We start from the raw sequence: 22,692 nt of genomic DNA, 5'->3' as shown, positions 1-22,692 counted from the left end.
ATTTTTTTCTATATATATTTTTCAGAGCATTGTTATTTTGTATATATTTTTCAAATTTGTATTGTGTCGTTTTGGTAACTCTTTTTTTAACCATGTCGAAGTCGTCATTGTCTTCTGTATATATATATTTGCCAAATTCCGTGCTACTGTGACAAGGAAATTTCCCACACGTGGGATTAATAAACATCTTATATACGGTAAGATAAATGATAAGGTGCAATAATATGGAAGGAAGAGCATTAAGAATTAATACGATGGACTTATCTGTTACAGGAAGGTGAGTCGTTATCATAGTTCAAATTTACCATAGAAGACGAACCCTTTTAAATATGTAAATTAAGACGCACACGTACAGCAGTAAGTGACCGGAATTATTCTTGTGGTTGGCTGTCATAAACACGTAACTGGCAACCCGTGTCAGTCAGCGTGCATGCAGTATTGTGCAGGAGCAGCAGACTCCCCGCAGGGATCCCCAGGGTTACACACGGACACCGCTGCTTAGATGGCTGACAGACAGGACTAAGTTCGTGAACGGTGCTACAAACAATCGGAGATCGTCCAGCAAGTGTCCCGGTCCACTCGTTACCACACAATGGAGCAAGAATTTGAAGGCATTGATTCGTCCGGGGGATGGCAAAACCTTTACAATGTAAGTCGGGACTCTGGGCCTCTGGGTTTCTATGACAATCGGTTGCTAACTTACTTAGCTAGCTAATTTGGTAGCTATCCCGTTAGACAGTTTCGCTAGTATTTGGCTACTTTTGGCCTTATGCGTGACATGTCTAAGTGTGCCGAATTAACCGCTTTGTCACATTCCACGTGAGGTTATATAAAATTATAAGCATTTTGTAGAGACGGAGGGAAAACTAGCAAACCGCGCTAGTAGTCGCCGACTTCCGTAGCAGGAAAACGTGCAGCGGCAGAGTCCTGACGGTTGAGCTCGGTTAGCTAATGCTGGCTGACGCTAGCAGACGTCAGCTGCAGTTTCTGAGAACTCATCAGGACTTCCAGAGAAAGGCGCATGTGTTTTACCACCAGCTGCCTCAGCCAGCCGAGCATGTAGTTTATGATAATGCTGTTCAGGTTTATATTTGGCTGCGAGCGTGTAATGTGTAGCTACACGCTCAAAGGGGATCGTTTTCTAGCGAACGATTACTCTCGCGGAGAAGTTTGCGAGAAACTGTTAAAACTGCCGGCGTCCCACTGTAAACAAGCCTTGAATCTTGACACATTAAAAGATTATTAATCTTATCATAGCAGCCAAATAGATCGTCTTCATTGGCTTAGTGTGAAGGACACTTGTGGTTGATGTAGGGGTTCGTTTAATGAGATGTTATTTCCTATTCTGAGACAAGCCTTAGATTATGAAGTTTGAAATGTTGCTGAGGACTCAGTGTTCCTGAGTGTGATTTGTATATACTGAGAAGTGGGACGGGTTTTGTCATGTTTACATTGTGTGTGTGTGTGTGTGTGTGTGTGTGTGTGTGTGTGAAGCTACTCTGCAGTGTTACAAAGTCTGTTTTATCGTGTAGCTTCTTTTCCTTCAACGAACCGCTTCTGATTCACTGTCATTTAAGTTTTTCTCTCTTTGGCTGCACCCACATACACAATACAACTGTAATATACACCGATCAGGCATAACATTATGACCACTGACGGGAGAAGTAAAAAAAAAACAAAAAAAAACATTGACCATTTTGTGACAATTCAATGTCCTGCCGGGAACCTTTTGGACCTGGCGTTGCACCTAGACCAGACCATGCACCCCCACCCCATAGCATCGACACTCCCCAGCAGGATGCAGCCTGACACAGACACACACACAAAAAATATTTTAGGAACTACTCAAAAAAACAAGGTGGTGACCTGGCCTCCAAATTCTCTAGATCCCAAACTGATCAAGTATCTGTGGGATGATCCACAGAGGCCCCACTTCTCAACCCACAGGACCCAAAGGCCCCCCCCCCCCCCCCCCCCCCCCCCAACAACATCCTGTTCCCAGACACCACAGTAAACCCTCAGAAGGCCCTTGTCCATTCTCTGATGAGTCACAACTGTTTTTTTTGAGGCACAAAGGAGGTCATAATGTTACGCCTGATTTGTGTACACAACAATCTACACAATTGCAATATGACAGTTTGACAAATGGCAATCAAAACAAAGCCGAGCAGTCCCAACTACTCTAGCACAATAGACTTCCTGAAGATCTTTTATCCCTGTGTGGTATTTACTTTAATGTAATCAATATTACTGTCCACCACTTCAGTGAGCAGCTGCATTGTGTCTCCTGTTGCTGTGGTCCACTTAATCAAGCCGGGCTCTTCCTGACTTTTACTCTGTCTTCCGCCTGCAACAGGAGATTCGCACCCAAGCCAATGAATACCCTTACAAAGTGGCGAAACTTCCAGTGAATCGGAATTTGAACCGCTACAGAGATGTCAGCCCATGTAAGTGTTCCGACAAGTACGGCCGCTAATGACTGTCTGTCTGTGTTATCGAGAATGACGTCTTTGTAATTTTCCCTGTTATCTCTGATTTGGTTTCAGACGATCACAGTCGGGTAAAACTTGAAAACTGTGAAAATGACTACATCAATGCAAGTTTAGTGACAGTGAAAGAAGCCCAAAGAGCTTACATTCTTTCTCAGGTATGTAGGCTGTTGGACAAGCTGCAACTGTTGTAAACTATCTGTACAAATACCTAAAGGAAAAATGTTTCTGGAGGAAAAAATGCAGAGTTGCACTTTAAATCTTTTGTTAGTTTTCGATAATGGTTGTTTTACTTATTTTCTTTTCTATGTGCATTTCTTCCTTTTACCTGTACAGGGGCCTTTGAGGAATACCTGTGGTCATTTCTGGCTAATGATTTGGCAGCAGTGTTCCAAAGCTGTTATAATGCTCAACAGAGTCATTGAAAAAGGATCTGTGAGTACACCTCAGCCCTTGCTGATCAGTCAGTTCTAAAGCCCTCTTGCCAGCGTGTTAATCTCAAAAGTTCTCGGAAACATATCCTGATATTATTAGCAGTTGCTGTTCTTGCTAGACACTTGCGTACATTGCTTATGACTTTCTTTGTCAGTGTTCTGTCTATTTGGATGTCTGTTCTTTTATACTGCACGTATTGAAGGTATTTTTACATGTAATAGTTATCTAATTTAAACTAGTAGAAGTCATGTTTGCTTCAGATGTAAACTGTATTTTCCTAATGGAATAATTTGCAGATACGGTATTTAGTTATGTCTTAGGAAAAGAAATAGACCTGAATGCCAATCAGTGGTTTTAATGTTGTGGCTGATCAGTGTATATAAATGTTAAAATCTTTAAATTATATCTGCTACATAAGCTCCATTAAAAAAAAATAGATATATTTTTTTAATCTTGCATCTATCAACACATTTCAAACCCTGTGACCTGAGACCTTTGGCAGGTGAAGGTGAAAGGAGCCCTTTAGCGTCTTCGTACCTCATTCTGCACAGTACACTTAACAAGTACTCAGTTCTGAGTCCAGTCCATTGTTTATGATTCTTATGACCTATGGGAACGCGCTGCTAGGTTCATTAGAGTACAGCAACAAGCTGCTATTGACTAAATGACCCTGGGGACAAGTAACACAATCAGATATGTTCTTTGTACAAGCATTGTACGTTGTTAGGTGGAATTCCTTGATAAAGATGGCTTCTCTGTTTTCTTGGAATGGCTGGTAAATAAAGTCTGCTCAGCCAGTAACAGACATCCAGTCAGAGGTGGACAGAGTACACACCTTCACTACTTGAGTAAAAGTACAGATAATCCTTGTCAAATATTACTCCAATACAAGTAAAAGTAGCTTAGTCAAAATATTACTTAAGTAAAGTACTAAAGTATTTGCTTAAAAAAATACTTAAGTAAAAGTATTTAAAAAGTATCTCAGGTAATACAGGAAAGGAAAGTAGCTTTATTGTCATTATACAATCCACTCTACAATCCACAGCCTCACTCTTTCTCTTGCAGACAGCTTCTCTCTCTCTCTCTCTCTCTCTTTATACAATCGCGTTTAAAATGTTCATCAGCAATTTATCAAACATTAAGCTAGCTAACGTCAATAGCTACTTTACATACTGCGACATTTTTCAGGTTGGAAGACGAGTTCTTGTAGGCTGTGATATAATTTGTTCGCGGTAAGCACAACAAACATTTAAACTGAAACAAATCAGTTTTTGTGGCAAAAATCTCAAACATGGGTTTGAGATAAGGCCACGGGTGCTCAGTGGGAGTTTCTCCAGTTTCTTCCTCCATTGTATGGATTGTATGATATGACGTAGTGAATCAGCAAATCAGCAAAAACCGTTTATTTTCTCTAGAATTTTGAAAAAAATAAATAAATAAAACGAAAAAATAATCAACTGACGTAAGCTCAAAAGTAAGGAATAACTAGAGCATCAACAGAAATGTAGCGGAGTAAAAAGTACAATATTTGTCCTTCAAATGTATTGGAGTGAAAGTAAAAGTATCCCCAAAAAATGATACTCAAGTAAAGTACAGATACTCAAAAACTGTACTTAAGTAAATTTACTTCGTTACTGTCCACCACTGCATCCAGTCCACGTGGGTCCATCCTACAGACAAAACTGAAGTCAAACGCGTTGTTCAGAACACCAGTGGCACAACGCTTCTTAAACAAAAGTGAATTCATTTCTATCTCCATAGGAAAAGTGTGCACAATACTGGCCCACCACAGAGGAGCTACAGATGTCTTTCCCAGACACAGGGTTTGTTGTGAGGCTACTTTCAGAGGAGGACCAATGCCATTACACGATCCGAGTGCTAGAACTGCAAAACACAAAGGTGAGCACGAGAGTGTACGTCTTAGGTAGCATAACTATTTTAAATTCAGGGAATATTGGAAAATATAAACTCTTCTCATTGCTTAGACTCCCTGTGACAGGCTTTATTTTCAGATCAGCCAGCGGTTGTTCATCTAAGGCAGATTTTTTATAGATGAAAAATGTCGTGTTTTCGCAGGACTATGTAATGTCTTTCCAGTGAAGAGCCAGTGCAGTCACGCAGAACAGTCTCTTACACAATGCTCCAGTAATGGTGACATGGCGCGTTCTCTGTTCTAGACCGAGGAGACGAGAGAGATCTACCACTTTCACTATACCACGTGGCCTGACTTTGGCGTTCCAGAATCTCCCGGCGCCTTCCTCGGCTTCCTCTTCAAGGTTCGGGAGTCCGGCTCCCTGGGCCCAGAGCATGGGCCCTCGGTGGTGCACTGCAGTGCTGGGATTGGACGCTCAGGGACCTTTGCTTTGGTGGACACCTGCCTGGTCCTGGTGAGTACGGGGGGAGAAAGGGTATTGTAAAATGCCACCAAAGTTAAATGGGACTGTTGCCCTATCACAACATTGACAACAAAGAGATAAAGTATTGCGTAAGAGATTCCTGTTTCGACATGAAAGTGAAATTAATTGTTCAGTATGGTTCATAGCTGTTGGTATTATACTTGAATGCATGAAGCAGCGAACCAGAAAAAAACTGATGCTTGTGAAATTCCAAGATTTTTTTAACCTTATGCACTCCCGTGAGTTCCATAAACAAAAAAAAAACTAATTATATAATCATTGCTTTTTAAGTTTAAGTTTAAAATGATAATCTTCCCAGTTGTATATGAGCTGCTGTGAACGTTGTGTTTTGTTAGATGGACCAGACGAAGAACCCATCATCAGTGGACATTCAGAAGGTGCTACTGGGCATGAGGGACTACCGCATGGGCCTGATCCAGACCCCCGACCAGCTCCGCTTCTCCTACATGGCCGTCATTGAGGGAGCCAAGCTCATCCTGACGGGCAACTCGGCAGCACAGGTAGGAAAACGTTGCTTGTAAAACGCCGGGGGCTCGTTGAGAACAACTGCGCAGGACAGAACATATCAAAAACCTCCCATGTTAAAAGGATTCAGGATCTGTGTACGTGCAGCTGCCTGTTTTCGTCTGGCTTGCTGTAGTTGGCAAGATGAGGCAGCTTTAAACTTTTTTCCAGAATGTAGTCAAGCTACACCCAATAACATTTGGATTACAATGCTTATTTTACTCTTAGTAAGTTCAAAATATAGTCATAAATTATCTCTGCTAGTTTTCTATCCTACTGTACGTTCATACTCTGCTAGCTTGATCGTAAAAAGAATACTAAATTGCATTCACTGTTTAACAAAGATGGCTTCAGTGTCATCCATTTGTATCTAGACTGTTGTCTTCAAACTTTAGGTTTGGTATTTGGTTCTCCCCATCTTGGTTTTTTTTTTATGCGAAAAGAGTTCGATTTGGGTGAGAGGGAAGAGCTGAGGACAAGTGCACAATAGATTATAGTCCATCTTTAGGAAAGATCACATAAAACACAGCTCTTAAGATGCCAAAGCCACAGTAGTTTGTGCCAGCAGTTGTCTTAAATCTTGTGTTACAGACTTTTCTATTTTGTATCCTGTGTTTATAATGTGATCAGTCATCTGTTCCATTAGCCGCGCTGGGCAGTTAGGCACTTGTCATATTAGGAATACCAGAACTAATAACATGAACAAGAGTCCCAGGAAGCCGTGACCGTGAGCCAGCACACATAACACCCAGACCCTGAAACAGAAGGAGCTAAATAGAATTCAGCCATCGTTCATTTTATTTATAGTATTCCTCGAAACATTTCTCCGGGTCTTACTTGTCAAAATGTCTTCAGTTGACGGTGCAGTGTGCAGCATTATTTGTAAGCCTCATATTTTAGTGCACAGCTGTTACGGAAAAAGCAGGGTATACTATTTTATTAGCTAATAAAAAATGTTTTTAGACAGCTCAGAGCACAATTACTCCTAAGAAATTCAAGTGGTTGCCACGGTTAATGCAGTCATTAGTTTAATTGGTAGACACTAGAGCCATTCTGATAAACAATCTGTAAATACAGGAGGATGAAAGTGGTCTTCAAGTGCAGATAATGGCAATCTTGGACAGTTCAAAATATTTTTTATTTTTTTCCAGCAGATGCAGTTTAGTTTTCCTCTGTGACATACATTTCAAAGAAAACTTATTTTTCCCTCTTGGTTGTGTGTCTGTGTCATGTCCCCTGCAGCATTACGACCTGAGAGCGTTGTGCAAAGAGGACTTGGAGCCAGATCTGCCCCCTCCACCACCTCCACCCAGACCTCACCTCAACGACAACAGGCCCAACGGACCATGTCTAGAGCCACAGGCCACCTCAGGAGACCACCTGCTGGCAGGAGAGCAACACAACCAAGACCACAGTGTGGCAGACAACTTGGGGCAGTAAGTAACAGCTCAGCACAACTTAAAGTGTCAGATTCAATTTAGAAAGGAAAAAAGAAAACTATTAAATTCTGTGTTGCTTTCAACCACATGACTGTGATTCCAGCTATACACTAAAATACTTTTTGGCCAGTGAGAAATAAAACACGCTTCTCCTTCCTTCAGTTTCACTTGTCATTCTTGTATAGTAATTTTTGAAAGATTGATAGGATTTTCACATGGTTTCTTTGCTGATTTTTTGACTTATACCGTCTCTTATTTCAGTGTCAGGAAGCGAAACCGAGAAGAGAGGATCGCAGGCACTGCACAGAAGGTCCAACAGATGAAAAAGAGACTGACGGAATCAGAGAAGCAACAGGAGAAGTGGCAGTACTGGAGGCCCTTCCTGCTAAACGTCGGTGCTGGGGCAGTCTTTGTCGTCGGCTTGCTGTGCTGGATCTACTCCCCGTGAAACTCTCTGGGTCACTTAAAACTGACTCCTATTTTGCACCGGTACCTGGGATTAGGTACTTCTTCTCTTGGTAGATTTAGACGGTAATATGTGCATAGCTGAGGGTATTTATTTCTTGAGGTCAAAATGCAGAGCGCTAGATCAAATGAGTGTGTGTATATTTTTCATGTAAGATCATAACAAAAATAGTAACATCTCAGGATCTTGGTGCCAGCACGATGATTTAATTTCCTTTCCCTCTTGTCACTGTTGATGAATGTACTGGCTTTCAAAGAAACTTAAGGTGCAGTACAAAGAAAATCTGACAGGTTTATTTTTGCATTCTTTATTTGTAATGGTCGGATGAGTGTTGTTCATCTGGACACGTTTTGCATTTCAGGATCATTTCTGTTGACTGTTCATCCTACCATAGATATGTAGGAAGACTCCAGAGCATGGAGGCCAGCGATGGGATTTTTTTTTTTTTGTTTGTTTGTTTAAATGTACTGAGATGCATGCATTTAGAGTTTTTTTTCCAGTGCACCACTTGTTCTTCCATTCATATTTAGCAGGGCATCCCAATATGGCCAGATATATATTTTTGTGTGACTGGACACTTCATAGGGAGCTGCCTTGCAAACGTTTCAAATTCTGCTAGAATGTTAACCTTTAATTTTCAGTTATACAAGCATGTTTATTTTTGTTCTTTTTGATAGATTTTGGTTGTCACTTGGATCTTACAAGCTGTCGGGTCCCTCGCCGATAAGTGCATGAATTTACCCACTGGATGGGTTCATGTGTGTACGTTGAGGTTATCCCACTGTTGTTTTTGAGGAAACCAAAGCAGAGCTGTCCGTTTTAGGAAGGTAACAGCCAGGCAAGCTGTTAAATGACAAGTACTCCCTTTATGTGGAATGTATTTTCTGTTAACTGACACCTGTATTTCAGAATAATACTGTTAATAGTACCATTGCATTGTGTGTGTGTGTGTGTGTGTGTGTGTGTGTGGCTCATTAATTTGAACCTGTAAATCACACGAATGGTTTTCAATTGACTGGGACCAATCAAATGCTACAATAGTGCAATTTAGAAGTTGGAGCAGAGCACCTTGAATTGAACGCAGAGTTGAGAAAGAGAGATAGCAATCACATCTGTACCTGTTTGTTTGCTGGTTGATATAGCTTTTAATGTGCCTTGAAGTGAGTTAAAATGGTGCGTTCCAAGATGTCCCAGCATAATCAGTACAGAAAAAGGATGACGGGAACCATTTTGTCCCACAAAACATGAATAACACGATTGCACTGCAATGACTGATTTATAGTAACTGAAGGTGTTGTACAATAAATTATATCTAAGTTGACTGGATACCAAATGTGTCATTAGCATGTACTGACTCCTGAAATGAAATGTTTGATTGGCAAATGGTGGAGACGGCTCCCCCCCCCCCCCCCCCATGCATTTACTCCTTTAACTCAGAAGACATACGGTACATTTGACCATAACATTCCATTCATTCTTGTTTTCCACATAGAATTTCAGAGGATTTTTTGTACCCTGCTGCGCTGCAGTGAGAACATGAATGATGAGGTGTTTTGAAACAAAAAAATGCAAACAGAACATGAAATACTTAAAAATAAATAAAATGTTCATCTGTTTTTTACCAAACCCTGCTCGTGTGCGTGTGTTTTAAGTCGGTGACAGTAAAGCTGCTTCATAGCGAGACATGTCTACCCATGGCTCCCTCATCCCTTCACTGCTGTGCTGTTACAGTCATAATTTCATTCTGACCATGAGCTAAATCAATGCAGCCAGACTGGAGGCCTCTCGCTGTGGATTCCAGGAATTAATTCAATATTTCAAGTTTAGGCCTTGCTCGTATTGACTGCTGCAGTAATTTCATTTTCCTCTTGTCTGGGATGTGTGGAGGAGGAATTACTGAATTGTATGAAGCTATTCACTAAAAGAAACTATGCTGTCTTTCTTTTTCTTAAAAGCAAACAGAATAATCATATACATACTGTGTTATATTTAGATCTGGTTAGAAAAAAAAAGTAAAATGTCCTTATAAACTTAAAACTGATTGGTTTTACGTAAAAAGAAAAAAAAATTCAAACTACAATTTAGCTTGTTTTGGGGTCCTTTTAGGGGTTGTCGCAAAATATGACGTCATAAGTGCAACTAATACTATCCTTGAATAAAATGGCAAACATTTAGTCAATAACTTAAATAAAACTCCAATAATCGACCTTTAAACTCGAATATCAAATAATTAATATCACACTGGATGTGGTAAATAAAAAATAAATGGTTTTAAGCCAGTATTGTTGAGTTTTTGTTTTGGCGTCAGGCTTCCGCGGGGACGCATTCGCGGTTGCTTTTCCGCCACCGTTTAAACTGTCCGTTGCCGCTGTCAATAATGCGAGAAACTCGCCTGAGGCATAGATTGTGAATGTTCAGGACTACCAAATATACCCCCACACAAGAGAGAGAGAGAAAAAAAAAAGTTCTTTATTGTTGTTGCTAGTGACATTTAGCTAGCCCAGCTGACTATTTTCGGCTGCAAACTGGCCGCAGCTAATCAGCTGTGATGTCTCTACCTCCAGAGAAAGCTCTCGAGCTGAAGCAAATCATTCATAACCATCTGCTCAAGGTGAGCAAACCGCGTAGTCTTTATTTCTATACACGTTGTCTTTTTGTATGTTGTAATTCTCAACATGCATTGTTTAACGGGTGCTGTTGTGGTTAGCTAACTGTCTTGTAGCTAATGCTTGTTGATAAAAGTACACATATGACGATGTGGCACCTTTAAACTGCATCTGATATTAATCTCGGCTGTACTGACTCCTCATTTACGCAATTATTTAAACCAATTGATTGTTTTGCACTGTAGGGCACGTCCCTGATCTCTTATCTTTTCTTACTAGCCAATATAAAGTTCCTTCTACCTGTGAAGCCCAGCTAGGTCGGTGTGCAGACTCCTCTCTTGAATACAAACACAGTACTTATCTTGCATTTGTTATTGATTCTAACGAAATATTCAGCCCTGTCAAACCTGTTGCTCTATAAACAGTTTTTTTTTTAAACAGAGCTTTTCTTTGATGGGGATTTTTCACATACCTACAGTTAGTGAGGCGTATCCTGATGGTATTTCCTTTTGGCTATTTTAAGAGTTTAACTTCTCAACAAACAAAACAATGAGTTTTCGTAAAACACACAGAACTGAGGGATGCATAGCACAGGCTGTACACAAATCCCACATTCACATACATCTTTCACACATAGGGATAAGCAGCAGAAACACTGACAGGCACTGATGCGTCACAGCAAGAAGGTTCCGGGTTCGAATCCAGGCCGACTGGAGCCTTTCTGTGTGGAGTTTGCATGTTCTCCCTGTGTCTGCATGGGTTCTCTCCGGGTACTCCAGCTTCCTCCCACTGTCTCCCTACTGCTCATTAGGTTAATTGGTGATTCTAAGTAGGCCGTAGTTGTGCATGTGAGTGTGAATGGTTGTCTGTCTCTCTGTGTTAGCCCTGCGATAGACTGGAGACCTGTCCAGGGTGTACCTCGCCTCTCGCTCAATGACAGCTGGGATAGGCTCCAGCCCCCCCACGACACTTCACAGGACAGTCAGTTACAGAAGATGAATGAATGAATGAACTATGAGTTAGAACAGCTTTACGTTACAACTGTACTAGATTCATGTCAGTTGCATTTTAAGTTCAGACTCTTGGCGGACAAGATGAATAAATGAATAATAATAATAATAATAACCTATTAAATATACAGCTAAGCCATTTATGCAAAGGGCAAAAGTTCATTGTCGGTAGTGACTCAAATCACAATGTCTCTAGGTGCTGTTGGAGAGGGCACAAGATCCTTATTCATATTTATAAGTTTCCAGGGGTTCCCCTTTAATCTGTGCAGCATAGACTTGTAAGATGCAGTCTCTACTAGTGCATCTTTCTTGGTTTTTATTTAAATTTTTTTTTTCCTGTGTTTCAAAATAGTTCTGGATCCGCTCATTAAGCTGACCACAATAATGGAAAATGCATTCTTTGACGAGTGTGACGCCAGAGGATTCATGAAACCTCGGCAGCTGTTTAGCGTTCCCATCTCTGTTTTACATTTCTAATAAAAGTTCTCCTTCATCAGTTTCATTCCTTATGTAAACTTCCCCTTTGCTTCCGTGAAATATTTTCCACAACTTAACAGAATATTCAACCATCTCTACCGCGTACGGTCCGATCCCACTTCCCTCTGCCGCAACAGTTTCACATTAGATGACTCCCCTCTTACACAACCGCTGACTGATTTGTAAAATTAATTTGGGAAGCCATGTGGCACCCCCGTGGCCGTTTAAAAAGAGGGTAGGATACTGTAAATGAGCAATCTGACTATTTCAAGAGGATATTCAGTTAGCAGAAATGACATCTCTTCAGAAGAAGTGACTGTGAATGTGACGTACTGCTTTTTCCGGCTCGTCAGATGGATATTCATGGGAAGATCCGAGAGGTGTTGGCTGAGACTATGAGGGAGGATCGAGGCTCGGCGCCTAGGTCTCTGTCTGAGGCAGATTTCCTTCGTGCTCTGCAGCGCCGGGGCATCGTGGATGATGTGATGAAAGACCTCCACTTTACACAGGTTGCAGGCAGTTTCAGCTTTAACTGTGTAACTTCAAAACTTACAATATTCCCAGCCAATAGATCAATATTTACAAGGAACTGAGGATATATTTAATCATTTGTGTCTGTACATTGTAACTTATACTCCTGACACTCCTGACTCCTCTGTACTTTAATCATGCCTTGGTAGGACACAGGTGCAGAAACAGGATCTCCTCCCAAGCCTGCTACTCACTTTATTGACAAAGATATTACTCAGCTGAAGAAAAGTAAGAAATATAATCCAAAATCAAGATTGACACAAGTGTCCTGTTTTCTTTCTGTGAAACCATTCTTATTATCTAAACACATTCTGTTTCCTCCTCTCAGCAAACATTGACCCATCAAGGCGGTACCTGTATCTCCAAGTGCTTGGAGGCAAGGCCTTTCTGGAGCACCTCCAGGAACCGGAGCCTTTACCCGGTCAGGTGTGTTCTACGTTTACACTCTACCTACACTTCCGCAACCAGAGGTTTCGCTCAAAACCAGTGCCCTGTGCCTGCGAACCTGACCTGAAGGAGGGCTTCCTCTTGGAGATACACAGGGACAGCACAGGTATGTGTAAACAAAGGCTTGTCATTTGTCACATCACTCACATGTACTGAGCCTATAATTTCATTCCTATTCCTTCTGGCGCTACAGGAGAAGGCAGTAAGATGGCAGATGCGACCGCAATGCTGTCTCTGTGCGACCCAGTGCACTTTGTGCTGATCAAGACGGACACCTCCAGTGAGACGACGCTGGTCTCGTCCTACTTCCTGGACTGGAGGACTGTCCTCAGCTCGCCCAGTGGCAAGACCTGCTTTGCTGTAGAACTGATGGGAGTTGGTGAGCAACTCTGATTCTGCTGGAGTGACAGCTTCCAATAAAAAAAAAATCTTTTTATTATTTAAAAAAACAAAAGAAAAAGAAAATATATCCTTCCTCAAGCGAGATTGATGAGCGCAGTTCCTTGGTAGGGCTGGGTAGTTGTCTCTTAAATATAACATTATTCAACAAACAAAAACCTATGTATGTATCTATAATTTTTATTTAATAAGTATTAAGTAAGTGCTCATCTTTCAGAATGACACATTTCACTGTTCTGTAATTACTGGATTATAATTTCAGGTTCATTAATGTGTGCATCCTTTTTACAGTTGCAGCTGATAAAGTCCCACTATGAGTACTTAGTAATAACATTACCATTGCAACAGTGATTTTCAAAACTTTTAATTTTCAGATCAGATCTTAGAGATTCACTGATATCGCTTCTGTTGCTGCATCTTATCCTGCCACAGACTTGCAGCTAGCTAACGCTACAGTGTCATAAAGTGGCTGTGGTTTAGCAGGTAGAGCAGGTTGTCCTCGAAGGTTTGCAATGTGTGAAAAAGAGAGCGCTTGTGTGAGCAAGTTGGTAAATGTGGCATTGTGACTATAAACCCTTTGCGTACCAATAGATAAAACCTATAAATACAAGACCGAGACCATTTGGGTGTTGGGTGTAGCTGTACAGGAGCACAGTATTTGGGGCGATGCTGCACCTCTGAAACCTTGTGAGCCATAGGTTTATCTTACGTCATAATGAAATGATATGTTTGTTTTGTGTATTGCATTTTGTTTTAATGCAATAACTAGTAACTAAAAGTGTCATATATGTAGTAAAGTAACAGATGCTTGAGTTTAAAGTAGTAGAAAAGGAAGTAAAGTACAAGAATGGTGAAAATATAGTTTTCTCTTTTCTCACCTAACATGTTTATATCCCACCAGGAAGTGAAAGCAAAGTCCCAGCTGGAGTCCTGACTGTCAGTCTGGAGCTCTACCCTCCGCTCACAGAGACTCTGAGCGCCGACATCATCAGCACACAGGTCAGCACACCAGAGTCCCTTTATGTCTCTGTCTGTTTATTCATGTGCCTCATTATTCATGAATGAGCACCTGTCAGCTAATAATGAATCATTACAACAGAATCCCATTAAAGCCGTCAAGAATCAGCCCTCCTCAGAGTGGATGTAAAGACTGAGCTGTGTGTTTCTCATTCAGCAATCACTGGAGAGGCAGAGGACGGCAGAGAAGGAGAGGCTGTTCCTGGTTTACGCCAAACAGTGGTGGAGGGAGTTCCTGGAGATCCGGCCGTCGCACCAATCCAAACTGGTTAAGATCTTTGCTCAGGTTTGTCTGAAAGCATTTCATCAGATAGACATTCCTCCTCTCAATCACAAAGTTTCGCTTTTATCAACAAACCTCTGGAGTGAATCACATAGGGGTTTCCATACACTGATTAGAGAGTTCCTTGGAGCTTTATCTGCTGGTACTGATGCAATAGTTTATGCCTTTACTGATTTGGGGATTTACAGTAATACATCTGGTTGTGTGTGTCTGTGCACAGGATGAGAACGGCGTCAACAGGCCGGTGTGTTCTTATGTGCGCGTCCTCCGAGCGGGCCGCCTCATGGAGAGCCCCCGCCAGGCGGCCCGCTTCGTCAGCCTGTTGGCCCACGAGAAGGCCCCGGTGGTGGGAGGAGGGGGAGGCAAGCAGGAGCAGTGGTGCACGCTAATGGCTTTCCTGTGTAGAGGGAAGGTAAGGGGAAGTTTCTGGTTGCTTGGTTGCCACAACAGGAATGAGTTGATTTTCATTAATGTACGTACCTCACTGCCTGATACTTACTGTCAAAGAGAAAGCAGATTTATAGCTTTTCTGACCCAACTTCCTGTAACATACTGGACCTTCAGTTTCAATAAAGACTGCGAATTGTCTGTCACTCATCCGATTCAGTGTATACTCAGATCTCTGAGAGTAGGGTAACCATTCAATTGTCATTTATTATTTACATTTTAATTATGAACCCCGTGACTCTTTTGTCTTAACTGGATGCCAACCGATCAGCCATAACATTAAAACCACTGACAGGAGAAGTAAATAACATTGACCATCTTGTGACATGTATCACTCACCTAAACCAGACCAGGCACCCCCACCCCATAGCAATGACACTCCTTGATGGCAGCAGCCATCCCCAGCAGGATGCAGCCTGACTCACACACACACACACACACACACACACACACACACACACACACACACACACACAAAAAGAACATGAAGAACAGCACAAGGTGTTGACCTGGCCTCCAAATTCACTAGATCCCAAACTGATCAAGTATCTGTGGGATGATCCACAGAGGCTCTTACCCTCAAAGCCAATCAGCCAAACAGCCGATCAGCCACAACATTATGACAGGAGAAGTAAATAACTTTGACCATTTTGTGATAATACAGTGTTATTTAGACGTGTAACACCCACCTAGACCAGAGCAGGTACCCCCACCCACCCCATAGCAATGACACTCCTTGCTATGGGGTGTTGACCTGGCCTCCAAATTCACTAGATCCCAAACAGATCAAGCATCTGTGGGATGATCCATAGAGGCCCCTCCCCTCAAAGACCCCCCCACTAACAACATCATGTTGCCAGACACCACAGCACACCCTCAGAAGGCCTGTGTCCATTCTCTGATGAGTCACAACTGTTTTGGAGGCACAAGGGAGAAGGGAAAAAAAAGTTTAAAAAAAATCATCCAGCTGCAGCAAATCAAGAAAACTTGAATCATATACACATTTGTAGAAGTATTCAACATCCTGTCTGCAGTTTTTTTTTTAAATGAGGTTATAGATTTTTAGCTACAAAAGACTTGCTGTCATATTGTCTCTGGTTGGACACTATGCTTTATACCTCACATCCAATATTCTGGACAGAAAATCTTGCTTACACTGAATCTCATTGATGTTTTAGGATTGATCTGAAGCGTCTCCTGAAATTCTGCACTGCCAGTGTAATAAAACATTAGTGATTTTCTCTGCTTTGAAACCAAGAAAATTGTGAAAAGTAGGGAGATCTCTAGCAGAGTTGTTTTGACAGATCCACAGATACAGTTTCTTTGTCAATTTATTTCAGTGCATTTAATCACAAGAGGCTGTGAACTCTGCTTAGTGCTGCAGCAATCTTTGGCCTCATGTTACGTTCTATAAAAATAATTCCAGAGAGCTGCACTCAGCGCAGAATGAATTTTAAAGAGTACTGGTGAAGAGTCTATCCTCAAATAACCTCTGACTACATCGTACGGCTGCACTGAAGCATCAGCTTCCATTGTGTTGCCCTAAAAAGTAAAGTTTTGTTCCAGTCAGAAAGCATCACGTCAACTCGGTTCAGCTGCATTTATGCTAACTCCATTTCCGAGTAAGGCCAATTGTGTCATTTCTGAGAAAGGAGGATTTGTGCAGAATTGACTGACTGTTGCATTTTCATCTCTGGACTTGATAGCGGGGAATTTCCCAGACCACCGCAGGATAAATGTTCCCTGCTTCTCCTCCGCGAGCGACTGGCAAGACAGACACAACAAAAACTCTCACAAAGTGGCCCTTGTCAGCTGTGATTTATGAGTTTCATTCCGGGGAAAATTAATTTAGCCTCATCAGTCCCCAGCCTGTTCCGATGCTGCCATCCATATTAGCACTTCTGGGGAACATCTATCATTCTGACTTGCCCGTAGCCCGAGCCAGCACGCAGCAGTCTCCAGCTCAACCCGGGCCTCTTTACCGGAAAAGTTGCGCGAGTGAAATAAGAGTTGCTTACTGTCATGGACAATTTGATGACTACAGAGCTTATTTCCTCTCCGGCAGAGTTTTCTTGTGTGTGTTCAACACTTCTGAGAAAGGCTAACAGTGCCGCGAGAACAGGATATTGTATTCTGTTTAAACAGATGTGGTGATGTACTGAGTGTTGCTTTTCAAATCATTCTTAGATTCATCATGTCACTACATCAGTGCATCACCTCTAGACTGTAGCGGTGACACTTAAACAGTTTTTTTCCCCCCACTTATAAATATTCTTCAACAGCTTTCGCAAGTTTTACGGGAGATTGCAGCAGAAAGTGTAATTAAAGGGAGAAAACAAAGAAGCTAGCTGCCACAAATCAAAGCAGACGGAGTTGAATTTGAAAACGCAACGCTGATATTTTAATGACATAGTGCATTACATCAGGAATATTTCATCAGCAGTCTAGGGACCAATCCAACCGACAAATAATTGAACTATTCAGTAAAGCAAACTGTGGAATAAAGTAGATAATATTTCAGAAGGACTGTCATAATATTTTGAGAACAGTTCTATAATTTGAGAGAATAAAGTTTTAGTATGAATGCTTTAGGAATGAGGAAATCATTTGAAATGTTGCAAGATTAAATATCATAATTTTTCAAGAAAGACTTCATTTTTTGACTAATTCATAATATGTTTGGAAAAGTGGGAGCATTTTTTAAGCATATTTTACAAATAAAGCCAGAATATTTCTAGATTTAAATCCCCGAGCTCTCTGCCAGGCTCTTGAACTTTGGGAATTTGGATAAGCGCAAAAGTCCACTCATAAACTTGCACAAACTGCAGACGCATGTCATTATCTTATGGGAGCGTGGTAGAGGTTCATTATTTCGAGAAGTCACACCCCTGTTTAAAGAAAATTGTGTGTAAACTGTGCTGCTCTAAAGACACGTGACTAATGTGTCCTCCCCAGGGGGACTGCGAGGACCACGCCACCCTGCTGTGCAGCCTCCTGCTGGGCTTCGGTCTGGATGCGTACGTGTGCGTGGGCACCAAAGCCAAAGGAGTGCCACATGCCTGGGTCCTGACCCGTGGCACTGATGGGAGCATCACCTTCTGGGAGAGCCTGACAGCACATAGGTCTGATTTCCTTTCTCTTCATATTATCCTCCTACAGAGAGCTTTAATGTTTCAACCAGAATCTCCACAATAGTACTCTAAAAACATATTAAACATTGCAGGGAGCTGATCTTTTTGAATGCCTTTGGACTGGAGGCTTTCGATGCCGCAAAGAGAGAAAAGCCTGATTCAGAACAAGTCTTGTTGATTGAATTTGTGTCTAAAACCAAACAACATTTAAGAAACATTTTGAGCTACAGTGAGCTTTTTGTTTGTGTCTGATTAGACAGCGCTCTTTTGTCTTTGAGGGAATCTCAAAATCCCATGACAGGATTTCCATGAAATTTGGTGGCCAAGCTTAGAGCCAAGGAACAATTGATTGCATTTTAATCCCTTAAAAGGATTTTCCCACCCCCGAGCCTCGGCCCGATTTGATAGTGCTACAGAATGTTTTATCTCTAGATGTTAAGCTTTGTTTTACTTGTGTATAATTGTGAAAAGATCCAGTTCTGCAACATGATATGCCACGTGATGCACATGCACATGTATACCGATCAGCGACAACATTATAACCACTGACAGGAAAAGTAAATAACATTGACCGTCTTGTGACAATGCAGTGTTACTTGTAGCACCCACCCTAGACCAGACCAGACACACCCACCCCATAGCAGTGACACTCCTTGATGGCAGCAGCCATCGCCCGGAAGGATGCAGCCTGACACAGACACACACACACAAAAACAGTTTAGGAACAACTCAAAAAGAACATTAAGAACATCACAAGGTGTTGACCTGGCCTCCAAATTCACTAGATCCCAAACTGATCAAGTATCTGTGGGATGATCCACAGAGGACCCTCCCCTCAAAGGCCCCACCCACTAACAACATCCTGTGGCCAGACACCACAGGACACTCTCAGAAGGCCCATGTCCATTCTCTGATGAGTCAGTTTTGGAGGCACCAGGGAGACTTACACAATATTAAGAAGGTGGTCATAATGTTATGCCTGATCGGTGTATAATGTGACATACATATAAATGTAATATGTCGGTGCTGATTAGGCTCTTTGTCCAATATGTGTGGTCAGGTATCTGCACCGGGCCATTGATCCGGACGCTCCGCCGCTGGCCCCCCAACCCAAACCCTCCTCCCCCTATCGCACCGTGGGCTGCGTCTTCAACCACCAGACCTTCCTGGCAAACTGCCAGCCCTCTGATGCCGTGGAGCTTTGTGTCTTTGACTTCCAGGTAGAAGCGTAATGCACCTCAACAATCGCTGCATGGAACGGGCCATAGCCGTAATGAGATCATTTCACGTACACACCTACTGTACTGATACATAAAGCATTGTTTCATTCATTCTTAAGGCACTTAAGTGTTGAAAGAGTGCCAGAGAAATATCATTACGCTGTTCACATTTGTTTTGTTGGCAGGTATTGTGTTCACGTTCAGGCTTTGGTGAAACTTCAGTATGAAAATATTAATTTATGCTCCATATCAGATTGGCCAGCAAAAAAAAAAAAAAATCTAATCAAATAAATGTGGTGATTTTAAGTCAGGCAGAGGGCAAAGGTAGCCTGGAGCCAGAGAGCTGTGGGAACAGAGCTTGCTGGATGATTGCCAGCTTCAATAATCAGACCAGGACGCGAGTTGGGGAGAGAAATTGAATCTGCGACAGTTCCATTTATCAGCAACTCCTGTCCTGTCATGTTGGTCTAAAGAGAGGCACCGAGCTCTTAGTGGACACAGTGTAGTGGGACTATGCTTGGAAAAAGTAACCCTGAATGAGACTGTTGACCAAATGCCTCTTTTTATCCCTCGCTCCTTCAGAATCAGTCACGGTGGAAAGCGATGAGCGAAGAGGCTCTTAAGTCTGTTTGTGCCCCGGGGTCCACCACCTCCCTACCCCCTTTGCCTCCACTCTGTGCCCCGTCTCTGGATCCCGCTGCAGCCAGCAATCAGTTGGAGCTGGAGATGCGCTACATGATCTCAGAGCACAGGAAGGTAAAACATCTAGCTGCACAGATTAGATGAGGTTTAAGTTAGGAGCCTGCTGAAGGCACCGTGCCAGGCGACAACTGTCCAGTTCCAACTACTACGCTGCATTTTCTCATCCATAAATCAAGTCAATAAAGCGATTAAATCGTGGAGCGCATGACCCTTGTGACTGAAACGCTTAAGAATTGTGTCTGACTACACCAGGCAACGTTTTAACTGGTGTTCTGTTTAATTATTAATAGTTATACGTGGGAAAATTAGCAGATTTTATAGTTGCTGTGGTTAAAATTTGAACAACATTTGGACAGAAACTGTATTAATGTGCCAAATACTGCTTTTAAATGTCATAGGCTAAACACCATGGATAAGAAGTTGATACTTTATTTGAAAACAAAGAAATGGAGAAATGTTCTTTAGCTTACTGCCGTGCCTTAGAATTTAATCTCTCTCCTCAAGGACCTTGACCTGGCCACAGTGTGGGACGACCACCTGTCCTACCTGCTCTCCTCAGCCCTGTCTGCCTATGAGCTGGAGCGTTGCACCGGCGTCTCCTGCGGTAACGAGGAGTTCCAGGACGCGGTGAGGAGGGCCGTGCCAGACGGACACACCTTCAAGGGCTTCCCCATACACTTCCTGCACCGCAACGCTCGCAGGGCCTTTGCCACCTGCCTCAGGTAAGATACAGCTGCTTGTTTCTGTTTGAGGGTCCTTGAGTGCTGTTGTACTCAGCGCAGCTTCTGGCTTGTTTGTTTGTGGCATCTATGTCAGATAAAGAAGGCTAAAGTCCTTAAAAACAACAGAACTGGATGAGTACGGGGAAAAATTAATCTGTTCCCCCATTCTCGAGAGCTTGTGCAAAAATTCCGACAAATTCTGAAAGGTAATTTGTGCTCATTGCAGTGGTCAAAGCCGAAGGCGGCGCTGCAAGCCCACCACTTTGTCTTCCTTTGCACAATACTTCAGATTCAGATGCAACAGCAAATAAATGCTTGCCCACACTTCCATTCTCAGACCCAGTCCTTCCGTGTCTCTCTATTAGAAATGACCCGTCTATCAGAGCTGGACACACATTGCTCAGCTGTGTCCTGAGCTGCTTGCGAGTTACCACAGAGTTACAGTTTGAAAACTGGCTCAGAAATCCAGTCTCTTAATCGCATATTCCTGAATGTACGGTTCTTCTTTTTTTTTTGTCTCAAGTTACCAAAAATAATACACATCATTTTGCATCAGTACTATTTCATAAAGCATGGGCATGCTCTGTATTCTCTTGTTGTTTGTCGCGCAGGTCTCCGTTCTGTGAGGAGATAGTGTGTTGTCGTGGTGACCATGTGAGGCTGGCGGTCCGGGTCCGGGTGTTTGTATATCCTGAGAACGTGTGTGCGGTGTGGCTCATGTTTGCGTGTAAATACCGCTCCGTGCTCTGACCACCGGAAAGGCGGTATCCAAAAAAAAAAACTAAACTACCGGCCGATTGCACATTGTTGCACATTGATCCCAGAAAAAAATGTTTTATATCCTCAGGAGGACACCGAAAGGGGAACACGGTGCTTTACAGGTTTGTCTGTGTGAGACTAAATTAATTTGCACAGCTGCGCAGGTATTTTTTGTGGCTTGCGTCACTATTCTGATGCTCGGGCCTTTGTGGTGCAGTAGACACATTTGTACAGATATTTATTTTTGCAAATAAACAGAACTTTGTTCACCTTACTGTGGAAGCCTTATTAAAGACATTTTAAGTAGATCACACCTATGCTCTTTTGCTGTCATAAATATTAATAATGATTCCTTTTGGCTGCAGAGTCTGACTTTATGGTATATCCTCCAGCTCTTCAATACATTACTGACCGTTCTTTACTTCTTCAGTTTCCATTTGTAGTCTCACATAAATTAATTAAAAGGCTGCTACAGACAACTGCCGCCAAGAGTTCTGACTCGTCAGGCATCGACTCCAAGACCTTTAAATGTGTGAGTTATCGCGCACCAAGATGTTAGTCCGGTCTTTTAGTTGCAGGACGGGGCCCCCTCATGGATTGATGCATTGGACTTGGATGGATTGTTTTTTCCAGCACGTCGTTTGATACGATTGAGGAATTTGTTGGCCAAGTCAACTTGACTTTCCAGTTGAGCCCATGTGTGAACAGATTGGTTCAACAGTTCTACTCGCTCCACCCGTCATTCAAACCATACGGCGTTCCAATCCTATGAACCCACGCGGCCTGCACAATCTCCTGCTGTGTGCAAGGGACAGTTCTTAGGACAATCTGGACATCATCTGGAATATATATGAGAAAATGGCTAAAATCTAGGTAGGTATCAAAGTAACATCCTCATCCGACTGCCTCCTCTGGCTATCCTTCATCCTAGAGCGCATCCTGCTGCCATCCTCCCAAAGTAAATGATGCACATAAATCCTGCTGTCCACCTAATGTAGGCCACCTTCTTCCTTTGCGCCATGGTTCCAGTTCTGACACTCGCATGTCCGTTATAGGCACTTTTGCTAGTAGACAAGATAAGCATGGGAAGCATGCTTCTACAACAAGGTGCAGTGCAGACACCTTTTTAATATCCAACGTTTTGTGCTACACTGGCTCGTCTTTGAGACTACAAAAGCCAGACCTTTGCTC

The 22,692-nt window shown here is 42.4% G+C and overlaps 2 protein-coding genes across 3 annotated transcripts; both read left to right on the top strand.

Annotated features, from left to right (window-relative positions):
- The first annotated feature begins 437 nt into the window (after positions 1–437).
- ptpn2a (protein tyrosine phosphatase non-receptor type 2a) lies at positions 438–9,493 on the top strand. The gene is made up of 9 exons (XM_084556809.1): positions 438–649; positions 2,357–2,447; positions 2,547–2,647; positions 2,826–2,924; positions 4,686–4,823; positions 5,102–5,311; positions 5,677–5,841; positions 7,088–7,281; positions 7,546–9,493. The coding sequence occupies exons 1-9, from the start codon at positions 593–595 to the stop codon at positions 7,730–7,732; spliced, it is 1,242 nt and encodes a 413-aa protein (XP_084412935.1). The 5' UTR covers positions 438–592; the 3' UTR covers positions 7,733–9,493.
- Positions 9,494–10,040: 547 nt separating this feature from the next.
- Positions 10,041–22,026, top strand: cep76 (centrosomal protein 76). 2 transcript variants are annotated; one of them, XM_084557575.1, is made up of 13 exons: positions 10,041–10,361; positions 12,197–12,352; positions 12,524–12,602; positions 12,703–12,927; positions 13,015–13,200; positions 14,122–14,219; positions 14,395–14,523; positions 14,741–14,932; positions 17,923–18,089; positions 19,159–19,318; positions 19,901–20,074; positions 20,525–20,742; positions 21,354–22,026. In XM_084557575.1, the coding sequence occupies exons 1-13, from the start codon at positions 10,299–10,301 to the stop codon at positions 21,490–21,492; spliced, it is 1,986 nt and encodes a 661-aa protein (XP_084413701.1). In that variant the 5' UTR covers positions 10,041–10,298; the 3' UTR covers positions 21,493–22,026. The 2 variants fall into 2 exon arrangements, with proteins under 2 accessions (XP_084413701.1, XP_084413702.1); XM_084557576.1 differs by having other exon boundaries at positions 12,197–12,377; positions 12,531–12,602.
- The last annotated feature ends 666 nt before the right edge of the window (positions 22,027–22,692 follow it).

The sequence above is a fragment of the Chelon labrosus genome (assembly GCF_963514085.1).
Source record: "Chelon labrosus genome assembly, chromosome: 12".
NCBI classification, from domain to species: domain Eukaryota; kingdom Metazoa; phylum Chordata; class Actinopteri; order Mugiliformes; family Mugilidae; genus Chelon; species Chelon labrosus.
The sequence above is the reverse complement of the archived record's forward strand: the minus strand, read 5'-3'. Positions and strand labels throughout refer to the sequence as shown.